The 19,645-nt window shown below is 38.3% G+C and overlaps 1 protein-coding gene across 1 annotated transcript in view; it reads left to right on the top strand.

The window, feature by feature from the left end:
- The window catches only part of LOC107082622 (cAMP-specific 3',5'-cyclic phosphodiesterase 4B-like), a 93,343-nt gene that overhangs the window by 14,406 nt on the left and 59,292 nt on the right, over window positions 1–19,645 (top strand). The window contains exons 2-3 of the mRNA XM_015371396.1: window positions 8,596–8,714; window positions 15,679–15,926. Of these exons, the coding sequence (XP_015226882.1) occupies window positions 8,679–8,714; window positions 15,679–15,926 (284 nt within the window). The 5' untranslated portion in view covers window positions 8,596–8,678. The remainder of the gene's footprint in view (window positions 1–8,595; window positions 8,715–15,678; window positions 15,927–19,645) is intronic.

The following is a 19,645-nucleotide window of genomic DNA, read 5'->3' as shown; positions in this document are numbered from 1 at the left end:
GTTCATGTTGCTGCAGTCTGCAGTCTGACCACTAGATGTCGCTAAAAGTTACACACTGTAGCTTTAATTGTAAGTCAATTACTTGTTTACATTCCTACCTTTCTCTTAAAACTAATAAAACCCATCAGCACTGAAACACTCTGGGAATTGATGCAAAAGGTAGTTTGTTGATTTAAGACATCATAAACCTTCCTTTGAATTTTGAAAATACTGACAATCCTGCAAATCTCATTAGTTGCCTCCTCTGGTGGACACTGTCCAAAGCACATCTTACACGTAAGGCAATATCTTCCTCTAAGCAGCTGCTGTCCATTTAAAACATATTAAAGCATCAATTTGAAAAAAGAAAAAAAAACACTTGCTTTGAATTAAATTGTACTATTACATTATAATGCCTTAGCAGAAAAAATAGAGAATGGTGTAAATGGTGCTGTTTTTTTGAATGAAAGTGCAGACCCTTAAGGGCTGTTGAATAAATCCACAGATTGGAAAGTGCTTTTATTCACAAATACTGTTTTGAAATAGGCAAGAAACAGAATATAAAATTATTTTAAAAAAGGCAGGAAGTTGCTGTTCCTAAAGTTTGACCACCATTCAAACAGGAATTGCTGCTGTCTGCAGCTGTTGTGTCTTATGACATTTTTGCTTACTTCCCATTTTTTGGCAATAAAAGAGGAAGGGAGTATGAGGACACACACTGAATAAAAATCTATTTTTTCTGACATTAGTGGACGCTTGGTAAGTTAGGCCAATTTATTTATTACTTTTTAAATTAGTTTAATCATTTTTTTCCCTGTTTGTATGTGTAAAGGTGATCTGCCGTAGTATTGACATAAATGGCTTTTTAGAGGCCTTTCCGCTGGCCTAGAGTGCAGTTTAATCGGATAAAGCTGCTCCAAACAAAATGTCTTTAGCTTTGTCAGTTTTATCAGTGCTGGGACCACTGAGAAAGCTTAAGAAGTTTAAATATTTAGGGTTTTTAATGTATGAGCATTTCTGTTGAGTTATGTTAATGTTTAGAGCTGTAGGCAGAAGGGATCTGCTCTAGCCGTCTCTCTATATTTTAATGCACATAAATAAACTAATTTGTTTCACTGTGACACATTTGGCACAATCATACTGCAACCTCATATTGACAGAGGTGCAATAACAACTGAAATGCTGAGAGACTTTAAATAGTCTAAAAATAACCAGGAAATATTTAGTAAAATGCTTTTGATGTCTTAGATATCACAGGCACTTATTAGATCACCTTCAGGTATTGGTACTTAAAGGTGATCTAATAACTGTAAAAAGAGGAAACTTCATTTATTTTATAATTTCACTGTAAAATTTATATTGAACATCCCAATTTTTTGTTCAGACAGGAAGTTATAGTGCAAAGCTTAAAATGTAATTCTGCATAATACTAATTATATTCCTTAAAGCCTCTGAGAATGAAAAACTATAATATTACATATAGAGTAAATTTTGTCTCATTCTTGAGTAAATCAATTGCTTGATTGTTAAACTGATAAAAAATATAGTTTAATTTACAAGAAGTAATCGTGACATTAATATCTGCTTTTAATTTTATCTGCTGAACATTTTCATAGTTTTTCCTGTGAACCTTATTATCACATTAACATTATATCAGTTAAACTGTTTTAAAGCTGTTTCTTGTAAATGTCTAGCCTCATTAATCATCCTGTTGATGAGTAAATGTACCTTAATGGTACTAAAAGATCTATAAATCGCTCCCACTGCTGAGGGGAATATGTATTAATATGAATTTTATTCAGGGGTGTCTCATTAAAACTTTTTCTTTTACGATATGATCCCGATACGATATTAGCATGAATCACACTGGCTTTTATTAATTATTTTATACTGTAGAATGTAAGAAAAGGCTTAATCAAGTAACATTACTAAAACAGGGAACAAATGTCAACAACAAAAGGTTTGAAAACAACTGACCCATGTCAAATTAACCAATGAGTTAATGAGCCGATAAAATCCTATGTTAGTTTTTTGGCTATTAATTGAACAATATCCGATGTTGATATCCAATCAGGACATCCCTGATTCTGTCTAACAATTTTGCATCATCCCTGATGCTTTTATTGTGAAAGGAATCTTACGTTTCTGTTATTAGGTAAGAGCTGGGCAAAATAAGTCCCAGTTAAAACCTCAGCTTCCAAAATCGTTCCCAGGAAGAACTATTATATCTGCAGACAGTCATCAGATTTGTGCCATTTTGTAGGGAAGGCAAAACGGAGAAAGCACTAAATCATATCTCTAAGAAAAAAAAAAGAAAAAAAAACATAGCTGCAACCTCTTGTACACTGGTGTCTGAAAGCTGTCTCTCAGAATATGCAGATTTATTGACAGTCTGTCTTAATATTTTCTCTCAAAGTAAACTCAGGTCCTTCTTAGATAGGGTAACTAGACATAAATGTGAGAAGATGTTGATTTGGAAAACATTTTGCTTATGGTGGAAGGCTGTCTTGAAAAGTTTTAATAGATTTGTATAGACCCTTTGTGTGTCAACAATTAGCTAATGATGTTGATGTTTGTGAATACATCTAAGTGAATTTAATTATGCATATCACTTGGATCTTAACTTGTCCAATTTTCTGAATTCAAACTTTTAAGGTGCTTGTGGCATTCCTTTCTCATTACAAATCCATACATAATAACAGTGAAATAAATGTCACACCAATGAAATGAGCAATTGCTTAGAAATACGGTTAAAATCTCTCCAAAGAAAGCACTTCTGGAATGTTTTGTGATTTTGTTGTACTATTTTATGATGTAAAAAGGGAATCTCAGCCTCTAAAGTGACTGCTTCAAAGAGCCTGACAACACAGACTGCATGAAGCATCTGATGCTTCCACAGATAAAGTTCAGTTACTATCAGAACAAAGACGAACACGAAGAGTGTCAGTTGTCATCAGATAGCAGAGCACAGGTTTAGAGTGCAGCTCTGTTTGAGCTGCTAGCAGAGCAGACAGCCGTGAAAGACACACAGGTGAAGCATTGCAAAGTGGCAGACACGAAGGAGGATTTCTAGGACTCGAAACACAACCTGATGGGTAATTTATTTCAACCTTAAAATCTGCATCCATACATTTATTTCAGTATTACCTATGTATTTATATTTTAGTTTTATAATGCTTTTTTATTCATTTGAATCCCATTGATTCTCCTTTTAAATGCAGGACATACATCAACTTTCGGTTCTGGCTGATGGGTTGGAAAGAGTCCCAAAAACTGTACAAAAAGTCAACTGCATCACCAAATCCTTTATATTTGCCTGTCTATAATTAACATTAACACAAATACACAATTATCATCAATCGATTGATTTATAGTTCATGTATACTTTATATTCCTATACATATGTATTGTCAAAATACTGCAAATCCGAACTTTCATAGACATTAATATCCCAGCACTGGTTCCCCCCATGCATTATTGTATTATTATTAATATTATTAATATTATTTTCTATGGTTTAAAGCATTGCTCGTTCAGCAGGCAGACCATTTACTGTAATGAATATAATATGGCCTCCATCCAAATAATTTAGAGGGCAGCAATTTGACTAAGTGGATGTGGGAGACTTGACCAGAGGCACTGTCGCTCTCAGAATGTAATCTTTTAGACTCTGTAATAATGTAAATCACTATAATATTGATATAAGCAAACTGTATCGATTGGTGAACTGTAGTGAGGATAAGGGACATGATTGGAGTCAACAATATTTTTTCAGTTGGAGTTTATAGAAAGACCGAATCCAAAAAGAGGAAACAAATATCTGGTCCTTTTTCATTAACAGACCACAAACAAAAATGAACCCTATATAGTCAGTGTTGTTGTTCATCTATATTTTTGATTTTTTACTTTATTTTCAAAGATATGGCTGAATAACATATATACTTTACTTGGTTGTTATATTCTAGATAAATAATAGAGAAATATCTACACACAATGTGGTCTGAAAGGATAAAAATTTTACTTATGCATGTAAATTACTTTAAAATGTTTTCAGAAATGTACATTTTTAAAAAGTAAGTAATTACATACTTGTATACATACTCTAGACAATATATATATTTATATACAAGAAGGAAGATTTAATGACCTTATGCTGTCAATCAATGAGCTGAACAACGGTGAAGGCTTTTCAGGCTGAGTTTGCTTTGCTGCTTTAGAGATGGATCAGTTTTCTGTCTTCAAATCAGCTTTCATTTCTGACTCATTACAGAGAGGGATAAAACCAACTGAAGTAGCTTCCAACTATTGAACGCTGTCATAATCCAAGAATCCATGACTCCCTGGATTGCTTCACTAATCATTAAACATGAACTGAGCCAAATGTTCTCAGGGTTTTTCTTTTTCTTTCTGAAAGCATCCTACCTAAATCGATAAATATAGCTGTACCTCATCTTCCCCCTCCCCCATCAAAACTGAGCATACTCAACTGTACACACGTCACAGTCCACAATCTATAGTTGATTGAGTAATTTAATCTGGATTATAAAACCCTTTCCAGGATGTTTGCTTACCATAAAAAGCTAAATCAACATTTATGTAACATAATCAGAGATCAGTTATCTGGAAGTGTGCTGCAATAAGTTCTTTATTCCTGTCATGATTTTATCAAGAGCTCGGACCCACATGCAGAGGAACCAAATCAGAGAGACCAGGGGAAAATGTTTAACAGTTTTATTGAAGAGATAATGCAGAGTGAAGTGTTGCTCTGAACACTGCTCAACCGAACTGAAAAGTGAGGGTAAGACACAGCGATTAGTTCAGGCTCAGTGGGAAATTTGATTCGTGAACTTCGGAGAAGAGGATTTGGTTGCTGACTCACGTTTCCAGAGAAGTTGTGGAATCTTTGACTCCAGTCTGTATGCTGTTGTTCCAGTGTTAAATTTTTATTTCAAATTTTTATTTCAAGTGGCATTAAAAAGTCTTAAAAAGTCTTGAATTTAACTTGCCTTACAGTATGCTGTAGGAACCCTGTTATAGCTATTTTAAATCCTGTCTGCCTTTCCAAATTTTTACTACTTTTGTGACATTTTTATCCAGGCTGGAGGATATTTAGAAGATCTCACAGCTGCTGTGGTTGAAGCTCTTTTCTGGTTAATGACCTTAAAAAGTCTCCGATGCTAATAATAAAAAAAAAATCCTGACTGATTGGTTAACATCTCAGCTTTTGTGTCAAATTTCATCCTATTGTTAGCTCCTGCTTTCCTGCTTCTTACGAAAGCAGGAAATGAAATGCTTGGCAGTTTGTTTTCAAGGCTAAAGTCAAAGTTATTTAGTTTCCAGGAGATCAGTGATCTTTTAGTTTTAAACAGCTCCAATTGGAGTGGGAAAAAAGGTCCGTTATTGACATTAACAAAAGGGCACAGGGCCTACAGCGTGGGGCTAGTGTGGGTGGAACTCAGCTGGGATCGATAGGGACATGGAAACATTGATATGTTTCCGTCACATTGATTAGTCACTCATGTCTGCCTCGTGGTCATTTTCCGCTAACTGTGGTCGTTCTATAATTTATGAGGTTACAGTTGTTGCATCCAAAGCCAGCTGACCAATTGACATAAGACCTTAAGCTACTAAGACCATGCTCTCTGACATGGGATAGTTACACTAGGAGAAAATTAACATGGTTAACTTCTATGTCCTATCTATTTTGTGCATTATTTTGTATTTTTTTAATTTTTTTTTAAAGGTTCAGGTTTACTTTAATACAGATAATTTAAAATTAACAGCATTTGAATCAGCACTTTTCCTCCTGTGGGATGCGTAAATATCCACTCCAAACTGTGTGGCTGTGTCAATTAAAGACATGATGCTACTGCAGAGATTTTCTTTCTTGATGATTTTGTCATTTTGATGCAAATTGCTGCATATCACCTGCTAAAAAAGAAATAACAGTGAACAGCTTGCAAAGAAACTTTTTCTCCTCCTCTCTTCTAACCCTTCTTTTCTTTGTCTTTATTCTTTTTTCACCCAGAGCTCTGTTAGACAAATGAAAAGACATAGAAAATAGAAAAGGAAATCCCACCCTTATTGATTCCTAATCTTACTAAGACTTTGTGATATCTGGTGGTGGAAATCAATGCTTGGAATTGTTACTTTAGAAAATTAACTATTTATTCTTAATAATTGCTTCTACAAAAAAGTAACAAAGTTATTTACTCAGTTACTGCTCAATTCAAGTTAACTATTTACTAGTCAAAGTAACTATGTAGAAATGATTTAAAGCCTATCTTATTATCCAAATGTTGAATGCAACTTCCCTTTTAATAAGTTAAATGATCAGTCAAAAAGACAACATAATTATCAGTAAAGTACGGAGCCCCTAAAGGGACATGGAGGGGAAAAAAAGAACTTTTGCGAGATCCCACAATACTTTTGCGAGATCAGCAATACTTTTGCGTGAGGGGAAGACACTGCGGTTAGTTCAGGCTCAGTGTGAAGTTAGATTCTTTGACTTGAAGAGGAGGAATAGGTTGCAGACTCACGTTTCCAGAAAAGGTGTCCTTTATTGAATCCAGTCTGTGTGAGATGTTCCAGTGATTGTCTTGTTTGATGGTGGGCGGACGAGGTTTACTCAGACTGCGGTTGTTCCTTGGTGAACGGAGAAGCTGACTGCCACTTAGATTTCCTGCGGTCCTTGAACGGTTTATTGTGGAGATGAATCCCCTGCTCAGAGAGAAGCCCCAGACAATCCTTGGGGGAAAAGGTTGATCCAAACAATAAACTTGAATCCTTAGCTCAGTTTGGTTCCCAGAAGATCCTTCCAGGGGAGGGAAGGTCCGAAACATTAGTTTGCAGGATGACTTCCTGACGAAAGGCAAATACAAAAAACGGCAAGATTAACACTCAGGTAAACAAGAAACTCAGTTTGACTCAGCAAACTCAGCTTGGCTAGAGTACCCCAAACGGGCAAAAACAAAGACTCAGGTTAGACTCTGCTAAACTAAGCATGGCTAGAGTACTACAAGCTGGCAAACACTCTGGCGTTGAGATAGTGGCAGTCAGCAGCTTAAGAACACTCCACGGGTAATGAGGCAATGAGCTGCAGGTGTGCAGGGAGGCCCAATGAGGACAGGGCACCACCTGGCAGAGGAGGAAAGGAAACACAAAAACAGACCACACAAACTGGATTCCTGACAAGTTCAATATAATACATGATCCCCGCTCCATCTCGCCATCAATTTGGGGGTCCTTGGCCTGGAAAATGTTGACCCTTGCATCAGAACATTATACTTTTGCAGGTTAACAACCTTCACCTGGCTGTAAACTAAATATAAAGCCAAAAAATAATGCTTTTAAGCATTTTGGAAAAATAAAATATACATTGCTACTTAGGGGTTACAGTATTCCTGAAAATAAACAACAACAAAAAAAACAGCAGTACTCTATAATCCCAGTTGGGTGGAAATAAAAAAACTAACCCAATGTAAACCATGCAAGTGAATTCAGTCTGACTATGAGAAAGTAAAGAATGTGTGTTGATAAAGGTAGAAGGCAGAAGCTGTCATTCGTTGTTGCTGCCTCTAACTGACATATATAAAGTCTTCGTTCTGCACATAATGAGCAAATCACACCAGTATTTAGCTTTTATCTCAAAAAGCTATTCTTTAGAAACATTGCCATTGAATCACTGGCTTCTTACCATTGTCTCTCCTCTGTCTGAGTTGAAGGCATCCTGAACACCCACCCACACGACAGCTCCTCAGCTAATCAGCATAACGTATGCATATCTCAGTTCCTTACTTGTTCCTGCAGCAAAGAAGAAAATACACCAAACGTGCATAAGGATCATGCTCGCATGCTACACTTAAGTTTATGCATGTGGTAGTGTTAAATATTATTTACATATATTAATAATTAACGGTTAAATCATTTACATTAGATGTATAGTTTGGGTGTTTAACGGCTGGTATTACACAGCAGAAGAAAGACTAAGGTGCACCTTATATTTGGTGCACTTGTTACTGTTAAATAAAATAGAAAACTTTACATTATTCAGTTGAAGAAGAAGGTGCACCCTTAGCTTCTTTCTGCTGGTTAATAAGGTGTTTGTGAGTGGAGCTTTACATTAATGTTTACCTTTTTCTTTCTTTTCCAAACAGATCTTTATACGGGTCTGGGATGAGAACTTTGAATTAAATTATGAGAAGCTTTTCTTATACTCACTAAGGCTAAAAGAATTAACTTAATTAATCCTGTTTAATCTATTATTGAAATAATCATCAACTAATTATAGCTGATGGCCTTCCTATATATCTGTAAGGAGACCCCCCAACCCAGATCAATCTGTTTTTTAAACGCCTGACATTTCTGCTTAAAAATCTCCTTTTTAGTTCATCTTGCGTACTGAAATTCTCGTTTTCATTCTTTTGTGATAAATTTTTATTATATTACCATTCTGAAATAAGAGACAAATAGGGTAGAAGTTTTTAACGACATTTTAGTTGTGTTTTTTACGAACTTATATATACATTTTCCCATGTGACAAAAATAGCCTCACACCCCTAAACATTGAAGCAGACAGACTTTGTAACCTTGTTCCCATCTGTCTGCTGTTTGCAGTGCTGTTGAAGCTGTTCAGAGCTGGAAAGAGTTTCATTTCTGGAGAGAAGAGCGGACAAAGTGGGTCAGATTAAGAATTCCTCATGATGAAGAAAAGCAGAAGTGCCCATGGAGGCGAGGTAAGTGCCGAATTTTCCACACAGATATCTTTTCTGTCTTTGTATATTTTTGAAACTCTACAGCTATGGTTTTCTCCCACTTTAGACTCTGCATTTTATCCCCCCACCCAGCCCTGTAGGGACACCTTCTAAAAATGTTTTACATCCCCACCCCTCCCAGTTTGCCCCTAAGTACAGACTCAATGCAGTTTAGCAGGAAAACACAGCGGCAGTGCGGCACAACGTGTCCAGAAGGTGGCTTCTGACTCATTAACAGATGACAGTACCATTCACAACAGACCGGTATTCAGCAGGACACGCTGCAGAGAGGGACAGCGTGCCCTGTGTGTATGTGTGTACATTCACAGTTTTGGACGGGGAATAATGTTTTTGTTGGAGCTAACTCACAGCATCCAGACCTCAGAATAACCATGATATGAGCAGACACTGCTTTATGGAAACATTCAGAGACTGATTGGAAGTATAGATAGAAAGAAAAAAAAGACAAAAGGCTGACAGAGAGGCCCGTCTGTTTCTACTCTATGTCACTCGTGTTTATCACTAAGCAGAAAAGCCAGATGATTTCATTCCAAATCTTTCAAATGGAGCTCAGAGGACAAGCCAGAACCTGATGATGAAAGTGACCCTGCTGCCACTTGCCTCCCTCTACTCCTCCAAACATTTATACCAAGGCATATATTAATAAACAGAACACTTGAATCCTAAAAATGATTTTTTTTTCTCATTCTTGAAATCCATTTTTAGTTTGATCTAGGACAGCAACTAAGGATTATTATTCATATTTATTAATCTGCTGATTATTTCTCCGATAAAGCAAAATGGCCAGATAGCCAAAGGTGTCATGATTTTATCAAGAGCTCGGACCCACATGCAGAGAGACCAATTCAGAGAGACCAGGGGAAAGGTTTAACAGGTTTATTTAGGAGTTTCTGAAGAATCCAGTGTTGCTCTGAACACTGCTCAACCGGAACTGAAAGGTGAGGGGAAGACACTGCGGTTAGTTCAGGCTCAGTAGGAATCTTGAATCTCGAACTTGAAGAGGAGAATTTGGTAGATAACTCATGTTTCCAGAGAAGTAGCTGACTCTTAGACTCCAGTCTGTGTGCGGAAGTTTCAGTGTTTGTCTGATTCGGTGGAGGGCGGACAGGGTTTACCCAGAATGCGGTTGTAAGTAGGCGAACGGAGAAGCTGACTGCCACTCAGATTTCCTGCGGTACTTGAATGGGTCGTAGTGGAGATGAATCCCTTGCTCAGTGTGAAGCTCAAACGATCCCTCCAGGGAGAGAAGGTCCCAAACATCCAGTTTGCAGGATGACTTCCTGCCGAGAGGCAAAGACAAAAAAACAAGGTTAAAACTCAGGTTGACAAGAACTCAGTTTGACTCAGCAAAACTCAGCTTGGCTAGAGTACCCAAAACTGGCAAACACTCTGGCGTCGAGGTAGTGGCAATCAGCAGCTTAAGAACACTCTGTTAATGAGGTAACTCACAGCAGGTGTGTAGAGGGGCGGACCAGAACCAGGCGCCTCCTGGTGGAGGAAGGGAGACAAACACAGAAAAAACACAGACAGGAATCCTGACAAAAGGTTTCTTAAAAAGGATTTTTTAGGAAATGAAACTAGGTGAAACTTAGTTGAGGAGTTCTGGACAGAGCTTATTGACAGGAGAAAACTTATTTTTTAATCTTATATACAAAATGTTTATATTTTTTTTTTTACAATTTTGGTCTAATTACTGCTCTAAGGGGGTTCCTCTGTCAGCTAAAGGCATGTTTGAGAGTCTTTATACTCCATTTAACAGTTAATTGATTACTAAATTAGCTGACAATTGTATCAAAAATTGATTAATCATGATTAATCCAATTAATCGTTTCAGCCGTAGTTTATTCGTATTTTTATATATATAATTCTACAGTTATTAAGGTCATATAGTGCTTCTATATAGGTTTCTGCCTGATGATGATTTAGGCACACTGGGATTATGAGCAGGATCCTACAGATTGCATTTGTTCCCCTCAGATGCGATCAGGTTAGATTATCCTCCCTGCAGGTGGCTCTGCAGTGAGCTGTTCATTAGACCAAATCACCTGCTGATTGTCAGCTTGATGATGACATTTATGATTAGTTTTAAAATCAATTAACAGAAACAACATTCCTGAGCGTTCATCTTCCAACTTTCATTAAGGTTCCACTGTTAATATTTCAATCTGAGTTGTGTCATCATCACCACATGGTGATGGTTCGATCGTACGCCTTTTCTCATTTATAAAGGGTGACTTTAAAAAGCCTTCCTGGAAGTGCCCCAAAGATCAGCAGCCCTTTTTTTGTGCCAAGAAAATCTTTTATCACACAGCAATTGCTTCAACTTCCTTTTAGTCTTCTTGTTTTCCCTATTTAACTCCCACTTTGTCAGTGTTCTGATGCATATGTTACAGATTAAAGGTCTTTATTACAAAATAAAACTTAAAACAAAAAAGGAATACTCTTACCCAGCTATGCATAACATATAATTCTTCGCTGAAAATGAATCCATTTTAATTTGGATGGAGGGATCAATGGAACATTAGAATTTCCTCTTTTGATGCCTGCTAAGAATATTGAATCACTAAATAATATAGGAATGAAACATCGAAAGCCCTAAATTACTGACAAAAGATGGCCGCTTTTAACTTTCATTTGACAAGAGGCTTAGATCAGTAGGTAGAACTCTGTCAGACTGGATGTTCATTCTCTGCTACAGACACAGTATGTCTGGGAGAGATGGGGGCAATAAATCAGACAAATTGCATTCAGTAGAAAGGGCAAGGGAGTGAACAGGGCTGTCCTCACTGATAATCAGCCAGGAAAAACAAACTCCAAGCCCCACCAGTGTATGATTTGATTCTGTCAGAGCATTTTGCTCTTATAGTCTCTATTTTGTGTTCCTGCCAAATTGATGTTTTTCTGTGGGTCCCTTCTTTCACTGTTTTTGACTTTTATTCAACAGAAGCTGTGGTCTTTAATTTCACTTCTTAACCATAGAAACATTTGGCACCATGCTAACCCTGACTCCCTAAACACTAATAGCATAAGGCATTGCAGCTTAAATAATGCAAGTCTGAATAAACAATTGTAGAATATTACACCCTGCATTTGAGTAATGGAGCCTAGGCGGAAGTTCAACTGAAGAAACTAATTGCTCGCCTACATCCACCTACGGCGCAGCCAATCAGCTTTGAACCACACCTCCACGAAAGCCAATCGGCATCCAAAGTTCATCCTACTGCATTCCAGGTCTCATTTCAACCTACCATGTTGACTACCATGTTGAGCATGGTTCTGCCAGAGAGTTTTTTCTTTCCACTGTCGCTTCATGCTTGCTCATCATGGACAGGTTCTCTCAACCTGTGTTATCCAAACTGGACTTCCATCTTCCAGCTCCCTGAGTGAAGCTCTAGTATCATCTCACGCAGTCCACAGGATCTCTCCATAAAGCTCAGCAGACCGTCTCGCTAACCAGCAGTCTACAGACTGACCGACTCTATCTCCACTCCACCACCAGTTTCAAGTCTGGGGGGAAAACTTTTCTTTAATCCTGTTCATGCATATCTATTCATGCAAAACTCAGCACTATGGGCCGGATTTATCAAGATCCAATTTTGCGTGCAGTAATTTGCGCTCGCAAACTGGAATTTTGCGCGAGGGGCTGAACCATGGTTTGCGGGTGATTTAACAAGAGCGATTGCGTAACTGGTGGCAGGTGCAAAACTGTTGGAGACGCCCTATTTAAATGATGGTTTTGCGCGTTTTGTGGTTTGCGGCAAAGTAGTTTGTAGTCTGTACAAACTAGTGCATTAAGAAATTTAAATCTTACAGTGACACCCAACAAAAAAAATAAATAAGTAAATATATATATATATATATTGGCAACCTTTATTCCCTAAGGTGGTATGTGCTGCAGTAAAAAAAAAACAAAAAAAAAAACAGGTGTTTTGTATTGGCCTGTGACTGTGGATGAGATCCCCGCAGCATTTGGTACGTTGCTCCACAGGCGCAGGGGGAGAACCCTGACCCCGTCGGACAGCACATCTGAAAAACGAGATTGGGAGATCCCAGCTCACGCTGCAACCGTACGCTGGAATGACCCAGATGCAAAAAAGTGCAATGTTGCAAGGAGTTTTGTGATATCTGGTATTGCGTGGGTCCTCCTTGTGGCTGGCTCCAAATCCATTCGGAGTTCCCCCAACAGCTCCAAAATGGCAATGCTGGATAAACGATATGTTTTGATGATCGTTTCCTCGTTCATTCCAAAAATATTCACACGGAGTGAAAAAATGCGTTCTCTGCGTCTCCTTGCTTTATTTCCATGTCTCCTTCTTGCGACAATAACCGCTGCCATGTGTGCGCAATTACGCATACAGACCATTTGCACCTTCTTTTGAAACGTGTTAAATATAGAGTCAGATACCGTTAGCAAAATTGCGTTCAAGTTTGATAAATCACTTTGCGAGTGCTAAATTAATATATTTACATGTTCTCCTCCCACAAGACGCACTTTTGCGTGTAAACGCCCCATATTGCATATTCATTGCAGAAAAAGTACTAAATGGATCAGAGGCGCTATTTAGCACGTTTTAAAGACCAAATCCTTTTAGCACGCTGTTGATAGATCAGTTTGTACATTTTTTAGCGTGCGCAGTGAAATGGCTCACGTTTTAATACACGCAAACCTTTGATAGATCCGGCCCTATGTTTCCTGCCGAGGTCTGAGCGCTAAAGACCAAGTAATTGTATCAATAAATTTCTTCTAATTGTCTTTTCTTTTCGTGTGAGCTTTTCAGATTGAAATCCATCTGTTTTTTTTATTTAATGCCTGTTAGAGTTTAATATAATCCCAGTGCTTAAAGGACAATGCAAATGCTACAATTTGTTCTTGCAAAAACAGAGGTTAGATAGATCTTTAAACTTTTGTTTTTAAACCTTGCTCATTCTAGGTAAAAATCTGGTCTTAGATTTAGTTCATTCTCAGCTTAGTTTATTTAAATGAAACGTAACTCAACTCAAGGCACTTTAAAGAATCAGTCCAATTAAATCAGACTGATTTGTTAAAAGTTCTCTGTCTAAGAAAACACAGCTTATTGCATCCAGATTTTGCAGAATCTGCTCCTCTTAGATAAGGCTACAGCAGAAATTTGCTTGGATCCCTGATACCAAACATGCATGCAGTGATGGTGGAGAGAACAATTCCAGGACACGGTTAAGCAGATGGGCTTAAAGGTCAAAAGATAGTTAAAGTAAAAGCTAACTAAACTAAGTTATTTAAGTTATGAACAAGTATGATGAAATGCAGTCCAGACAATCAGAAAATGTAAAAAAAAAAAAAGATTATCATTTGTAGGGCTGAAACAAGTAATCGTGATTAATCGATTATTGAAATAGTCGTCAACTAATTTAGTAATCGATTAATCGTTAACTGTAGTATAACGACTCTAAAACAGTTGACAGAGGAACCCACTTAGAGCATTAATTAGACCAACAATGTCAAAAAAAGTAAACATTTCTCATTTAAGATTTTAAAATTTCTTTTTCGTCTATCAATGTTCTCTATTCAGAACTCCTCAAGTGGGTTTAGTTTTTCCTATCCAAACCTCCTGTTTGAATCCCCAGCTCGGTTTGAGGCTCAGTTGATTCCTTCAGGGAGAGGTCTGAAAAGATCCAGTTTGCAGGATGACTTCCTACCAAGAGGCAAAGACAAAAACGAATTTAAAATTCAGGTAGACAAGAACTCAGTCTTACTCAGTAAAAACCAGCTTGGCTAGAGTACCCAAAACTGGCAAACACTCTGGCGTCGAGGTAGTGGCAGTCAGCAGCTTAGAGCCCTCCGCTAACGAGGAAACCATCAGCAGGTGTGTGAGGAGGCGGACCAGAACCAGGCGCCTCCTGCTGGTGGAAGGGAGAACAACACAAAAAGACAAACACACAGACTGGAGTCCTGACAATAATATCTACCTTTGTCATGTAAAACCCATATTTTACCATCATGAAAATTATTGGAAGGGGGAATGGTAACCATTGTAATGTGGACAATAATAACAGTAAAATGTATTCTGTTACTTTATTTCACTTTAAGCTACTTTGTTTTCAGGCACATACCTGGTATTGATTTCAAGAGCTTTGGTGTAATATTTTAATTAAACTGATCTGGTAAATGCAAACTGAAATTACTGAAGGTGATATTGGGGATAAAGTAAATCCTGATTAGTGCGTCCATGATGGGGAATAGTTGTGACTACCTCTCAGATAGCTGATAGATTCTGTTGTTCTCACATCCTCATCCTCTTTTCTCCTGCACCAGTGAAAAATGAACAATTTGTTGCCTGCATTACCCTCCCTAACGGAATTCCTCCCCTCTCCCTGTTTGTCGTCATCAACCCTCCACCTCACGAAACCTTTTCCCATGTCTGATTTCCTCTTGCATGCGGTGAACATAAAGTGGAAGGAAATGAGGTGTGCCAGCTCCCCCCCCTGTTTCCCTGCTGCTTTGGCTTGTTTACAGTCCATGGTTCCAGCAGCAGCCCTTTGGGCCTCTTACTTGAACGCTTACATTATAAACACGATTTATCTTCGCCGCTGCTTCATAAAGATGTCAATTGGCAGTTCAGGTGTCAAGTGGATGAAAGAGGCCATTATTCTTCTGAGGTGAAAAGCAATAAAGGATAAGTGTCGCCACAGCTGTGAACGGGGAAGGCAGATTGTTTTGTTACTGACCAAATATTTATGCTGCTTTGAGTCTCTAAGCAGCAATTTGTTTTTCTTCGGTAAATTGTCCTCCACCGTCCCCGATGCCTCTTTATGTACTTTTCCCTTTTTATTGCATTCTGTATCATTTTTGTTCCATCAGCTCCTCTAATTAAACTCTAATCTAATTATTTTAATTCCTATTATTGCTGGAAAAGGTGGAAGTTGAAATAATCTTGTGTTTCTGTAGGAGAATCCAGAGATTCCTGTTGGACAATATTCCAGCAGCAGCACCCTCAGTGTGGAGGTGTGCAAAGTACACCGCCGGTTTTCTGGTAACCTGCAGTTGCCACCGCTGTCCTGGCGACAGGCAGAAAAGGAGAGGGACCGAGGCAGACCGCTGACACCAGAGGATGATCCCGCGACCCGAACCAGACCTACAAGCCTGCCTATTGCCTCTCTGCCTCGCATCGACATCACACAGGCCGATCCTGACAGGTGAGGCTTTGACAAATGCTCTTTTAGAACATCTTTTTTGGTGCATGCCATGAGCAGCACAGCTTTTTTTACAATTGCAAGTTTACATCGCTCATAGCTTGCCTAAAAAACTTCAGTTGCAGCTTGTTATTCCATCTACCTCCACCAGTGATGTGTTTCTGCATAGAATAACTTTAGGTAATGATGTGTTACCGTAGTTCTTGAAAGTCAAAATATCACGTTTTTAGTTTGTTTGTTTTGTTGTTTTATTACTGTGGTTGTTAGTACCGTAGTGAGCATACATGAGCATCCACAAGCATTAAAATCAAATACTTATATCAGATATTAAGTTACTCCATCTTCCAAGTTCTGGCTTAAGTTGAATGCACAACTATACCTGAACACAAGGCATTAATGTAGACGTTTTTACAAATGGTAAAAGTCAACTGCAGTAGCTCGTTTCAACCCTTAGAGGGCAACAGTAAACCGTTTTAGGCCAAATGTTTCAGGTGAAACATGTTTACCTAAAAATGGTAAATAGGTACAGTGTATTAGGTATAGTGGTAAAAAGTATAGTGGACGATGTTCTATTTCCAGGTGGATCGTCAAAATAAGTGGTCCTCCTAATTGTCAATCATTCTGGTGATATGTTTACGTAAGGCTATCCTACATGTTCGTCCCCATTTTCACTTACCGGTGGTGAGTCTGACATAGTGGAAAAATTGCAAATCTTCTTTTGGAAAGTAAGTTTGTATGAGTGATGCAAGTGATCCGCAGTGAGTTTGAGTGCGGATCCAGACATTTGAATTGAGAAAGCTTCCTGGAGAGGTGGCGAAACGTCTTCAAATATTGGAAACCAAGTCCAGGGGATTTTTTGAACTTTTACGGAATGACTATGACCTGGATGACTGAGAATCTTCATCAGCAAAACTATTTTTAATTACACCCCTAAATCTAAAAAAAAGGGGCTTCAAGTTTAGGACCTTAAAGAGTTCAGAGCTGAAGGACAAAACCTTGGCTTGGAGTCAGAGACTTGAGACAATCATCTTTCTCAGTACATCAAGGATTAAGTCATGAAAAGGTCGTGTTTGACTTCTTACGCAGGGACATTTGTGGGCCGAGGTGTTGATGAATCAGAAAAAGCTGTCCATGACTTGAGCTTCATCATCATGACAGCACAGATTTCTATCAACCTGATATCTGCATGAAATGGTTTATTTTACACTCCAATAATTAAAAGAAGTCCCAGCAGTTAAGAACAAACTTTTTAACATTTTGAATTAAACTTTTGGAAGCTTTTAATTGATTTTCCAGGCTAATTTTATTTATTTTTGACCAATCTAAATTCCCTAAAAGCTGATGAATCATCCGCTCTTAAACTGAAATTTCATCCGGCCGTCAGTGCTGTTGGACCATGAGGTTTGGTTTGTTTTGATATATTCAAATGGGAATCTTTCTGTCCACATCAAGTTTTTTCCTCAAACTTTGTCATGGTTTTAGTTCTGCTAAAGCTTTCATTTTGAATTTTTATTGTTTTTATTTCCGTTTTGTGTTTTCTGGTTGTATTTGAGTTCTTATGTATTTCTTTTTTACCCTCTGTTTCCCTCTTGAGTCGGCCTCCTCTTTGCTCCCTTCCAGATTTTTCTTTCCACACCTGTCTCTCATCTGCTAATTAGTCCTCCCATTGTTTCTCTCTCCCATATACAGTATGCATCTCCTTTTCAGTTGCCGTTTGCTGGTTCCTTGCCATTACTTGGCTCCTCTTGTGTTTTCCCTGATGTCTTTTGATTATTCTGTATATTGTTTGTTGTTTTTTGCTTCTGTAGACACACTTTGGATATTAAATCTGTAAGAAACCACTTCAACTTCCATCTCTACGTTTAGGTCCTCTTCAAATCAAGTCTTTAGTGATGTTTTTTTCAGGAAAGCACCAAATGTTTTACAGTCATCAATCCTTTTATGGATTACACCTGTTGAATTCCTCGTAGCATACATTTATTTAGTGGAAACTCTCTCCACCAAACACCTTGTGTTTTTGTTTAAGTGTCTATAATAGGTAGACATGTGAGGAAGTTTTATTGCTACTAATCTAGGTCAGAAACCCACATTTCCTCTGAGCTTTTGTGTAAGAAGGCATTGATGAGCAAACTTCTTTGATGTCTGTCTGAGAAGTGTTTGCAAAAGTAAACTTCCGGTGCTGATAGTGTTTTGTTTTTGTTCACTCTGACCTAGAATGATCCATGACAGAAGCCTCAGCTCTCTGCTGCGTACCTTAATGAATATAAGGACGTAGGATTTAGTCCCTCAGATAGGTTTCTATGAACCACTTTAATTCCTATACACCTATAGTGTGTGTTGGAGCTCAAAAGAGGATTTTGTAAAGACATTTCGACATCAGTTCCACAAAAAACTTAAAAAACACATTTTTCTCGGTTCAAAGCTAGTGAGAGGGAAGTTCAAGGCCCCGAAGCATCAGACATCTCAGCACTGAGCATGAGCTCCTGCCATGTTGCCTTGCATGTGCTTTATGTTTCCATACTGCAGTTTTTGTTCAGTTTTTTCTGTTTTCCAATTGTATCCGTTTCTGTTACTAATTATTTTACTGTTTTGGTCAAAGTTATTGACGTTTTTAATCAGTTTTATGAATTTCTATTAACCCTCTATCCTGCTGCTTCATAGTTCAAATCTTTATTCCTTTTTTAGTTCTATTATCGTCTGCAACATATTTTTATTTTATCCATTTAATGGACTTACCATTTATTAATTTGATTTACAACATTTTAGGGCAACTTTTTTACGTCTGATTATTTATTGTTTAAAGGGATGGTGTGTAAGATTTACTTCCATCTAGTGGTGCACAACATTAATTACAAACGACAGACTGATGCCTCCCCATCAAGCATGTGAGACCCGCTATGGAAGCCTTGGAGTGACACTCTTTCTGAATCGCTGACTGAAAGAAGCCTATGTTTGTGATTTGGTAGCTGCTGATAACTGTTGGACCTTGTCTAGTGTAGGTTAACAACTGTTAGGGCAGGAGCGGCTTAACCACCCTGATCACGGCTGAAATAAATTATGAAACAAATAGAAAATCTCTCTGAAAACCACTGAATGAAGCTTCCAGCTGCCTGCTTGTATGACTTGTGTGAAGAAAAACAGCAGCTAAGAACTGTTGGAACGCAGTTCATCCAGTTAAGGCTAATTAATTAGCCATCTCTGCTGAGGGGGGCTAGCAGCTGGACTGCACCGCCCTGTTTCAAGCATAAAGTCAAAATGAAGCTGTTATATTGAATTACATTGGCTGTCCAGCAGAAAGCCTGAAACCTCCACTTCCATTTTGAAGCCTCGATTCCACATGAATTGTCTCCACTTGATAAAAGCTGCAGGGATGTAGCGGGGTGGAGTGGAGCGCTGACGGAGTATGTGGGAGTCGGGGTTAGCCTGACATGTTGGTCATGTTGCTCATGTTGCTGTTAGCATAAACGTGTTGCACAATGTTGCACACTGTTGCACTTTCATCCACAACTTTCTTTCCGCCATCATCGTAGGTCACTCTAAATGCAAAGTGGTCCCATACAGCAGACCTATAAAGTGCTGCTGGCGCGTCTTCCAACTCCTGTTCTTTCCCACTCGCCAAACCCACACAAAACTCCACAAAAACTGATTTTTTTCTGCTACACCCGGCTACGCTGCTTCGCTTCTTCTTATTATTGTTTACTACTGGTGGTTGGCTTTGGTCG

The sequence above is a fragment of the Cyprinodon variegatus genome, unplaced genomic scaffold (assembly GCF_000732505.1).
Source record: "Cyprinodon variegatus isolate N-32 unplaced genomic scaffold, C_variegatus-1.0 Scaffold57, whole genome shotgun sequence".
Lineage (NCBI taxonomy): Eukaryota > Metazoa > Chordata > Actinopteri > Cyprinodontiformes > Cyprinodontidae > Cyprinodon > Cyprinodon variegatus.
The sequence above is the reverse complement of the archived record's forward strand: the minus strand, read 5'-3'. Positions and strand labels throughout refer to the sequence as shown.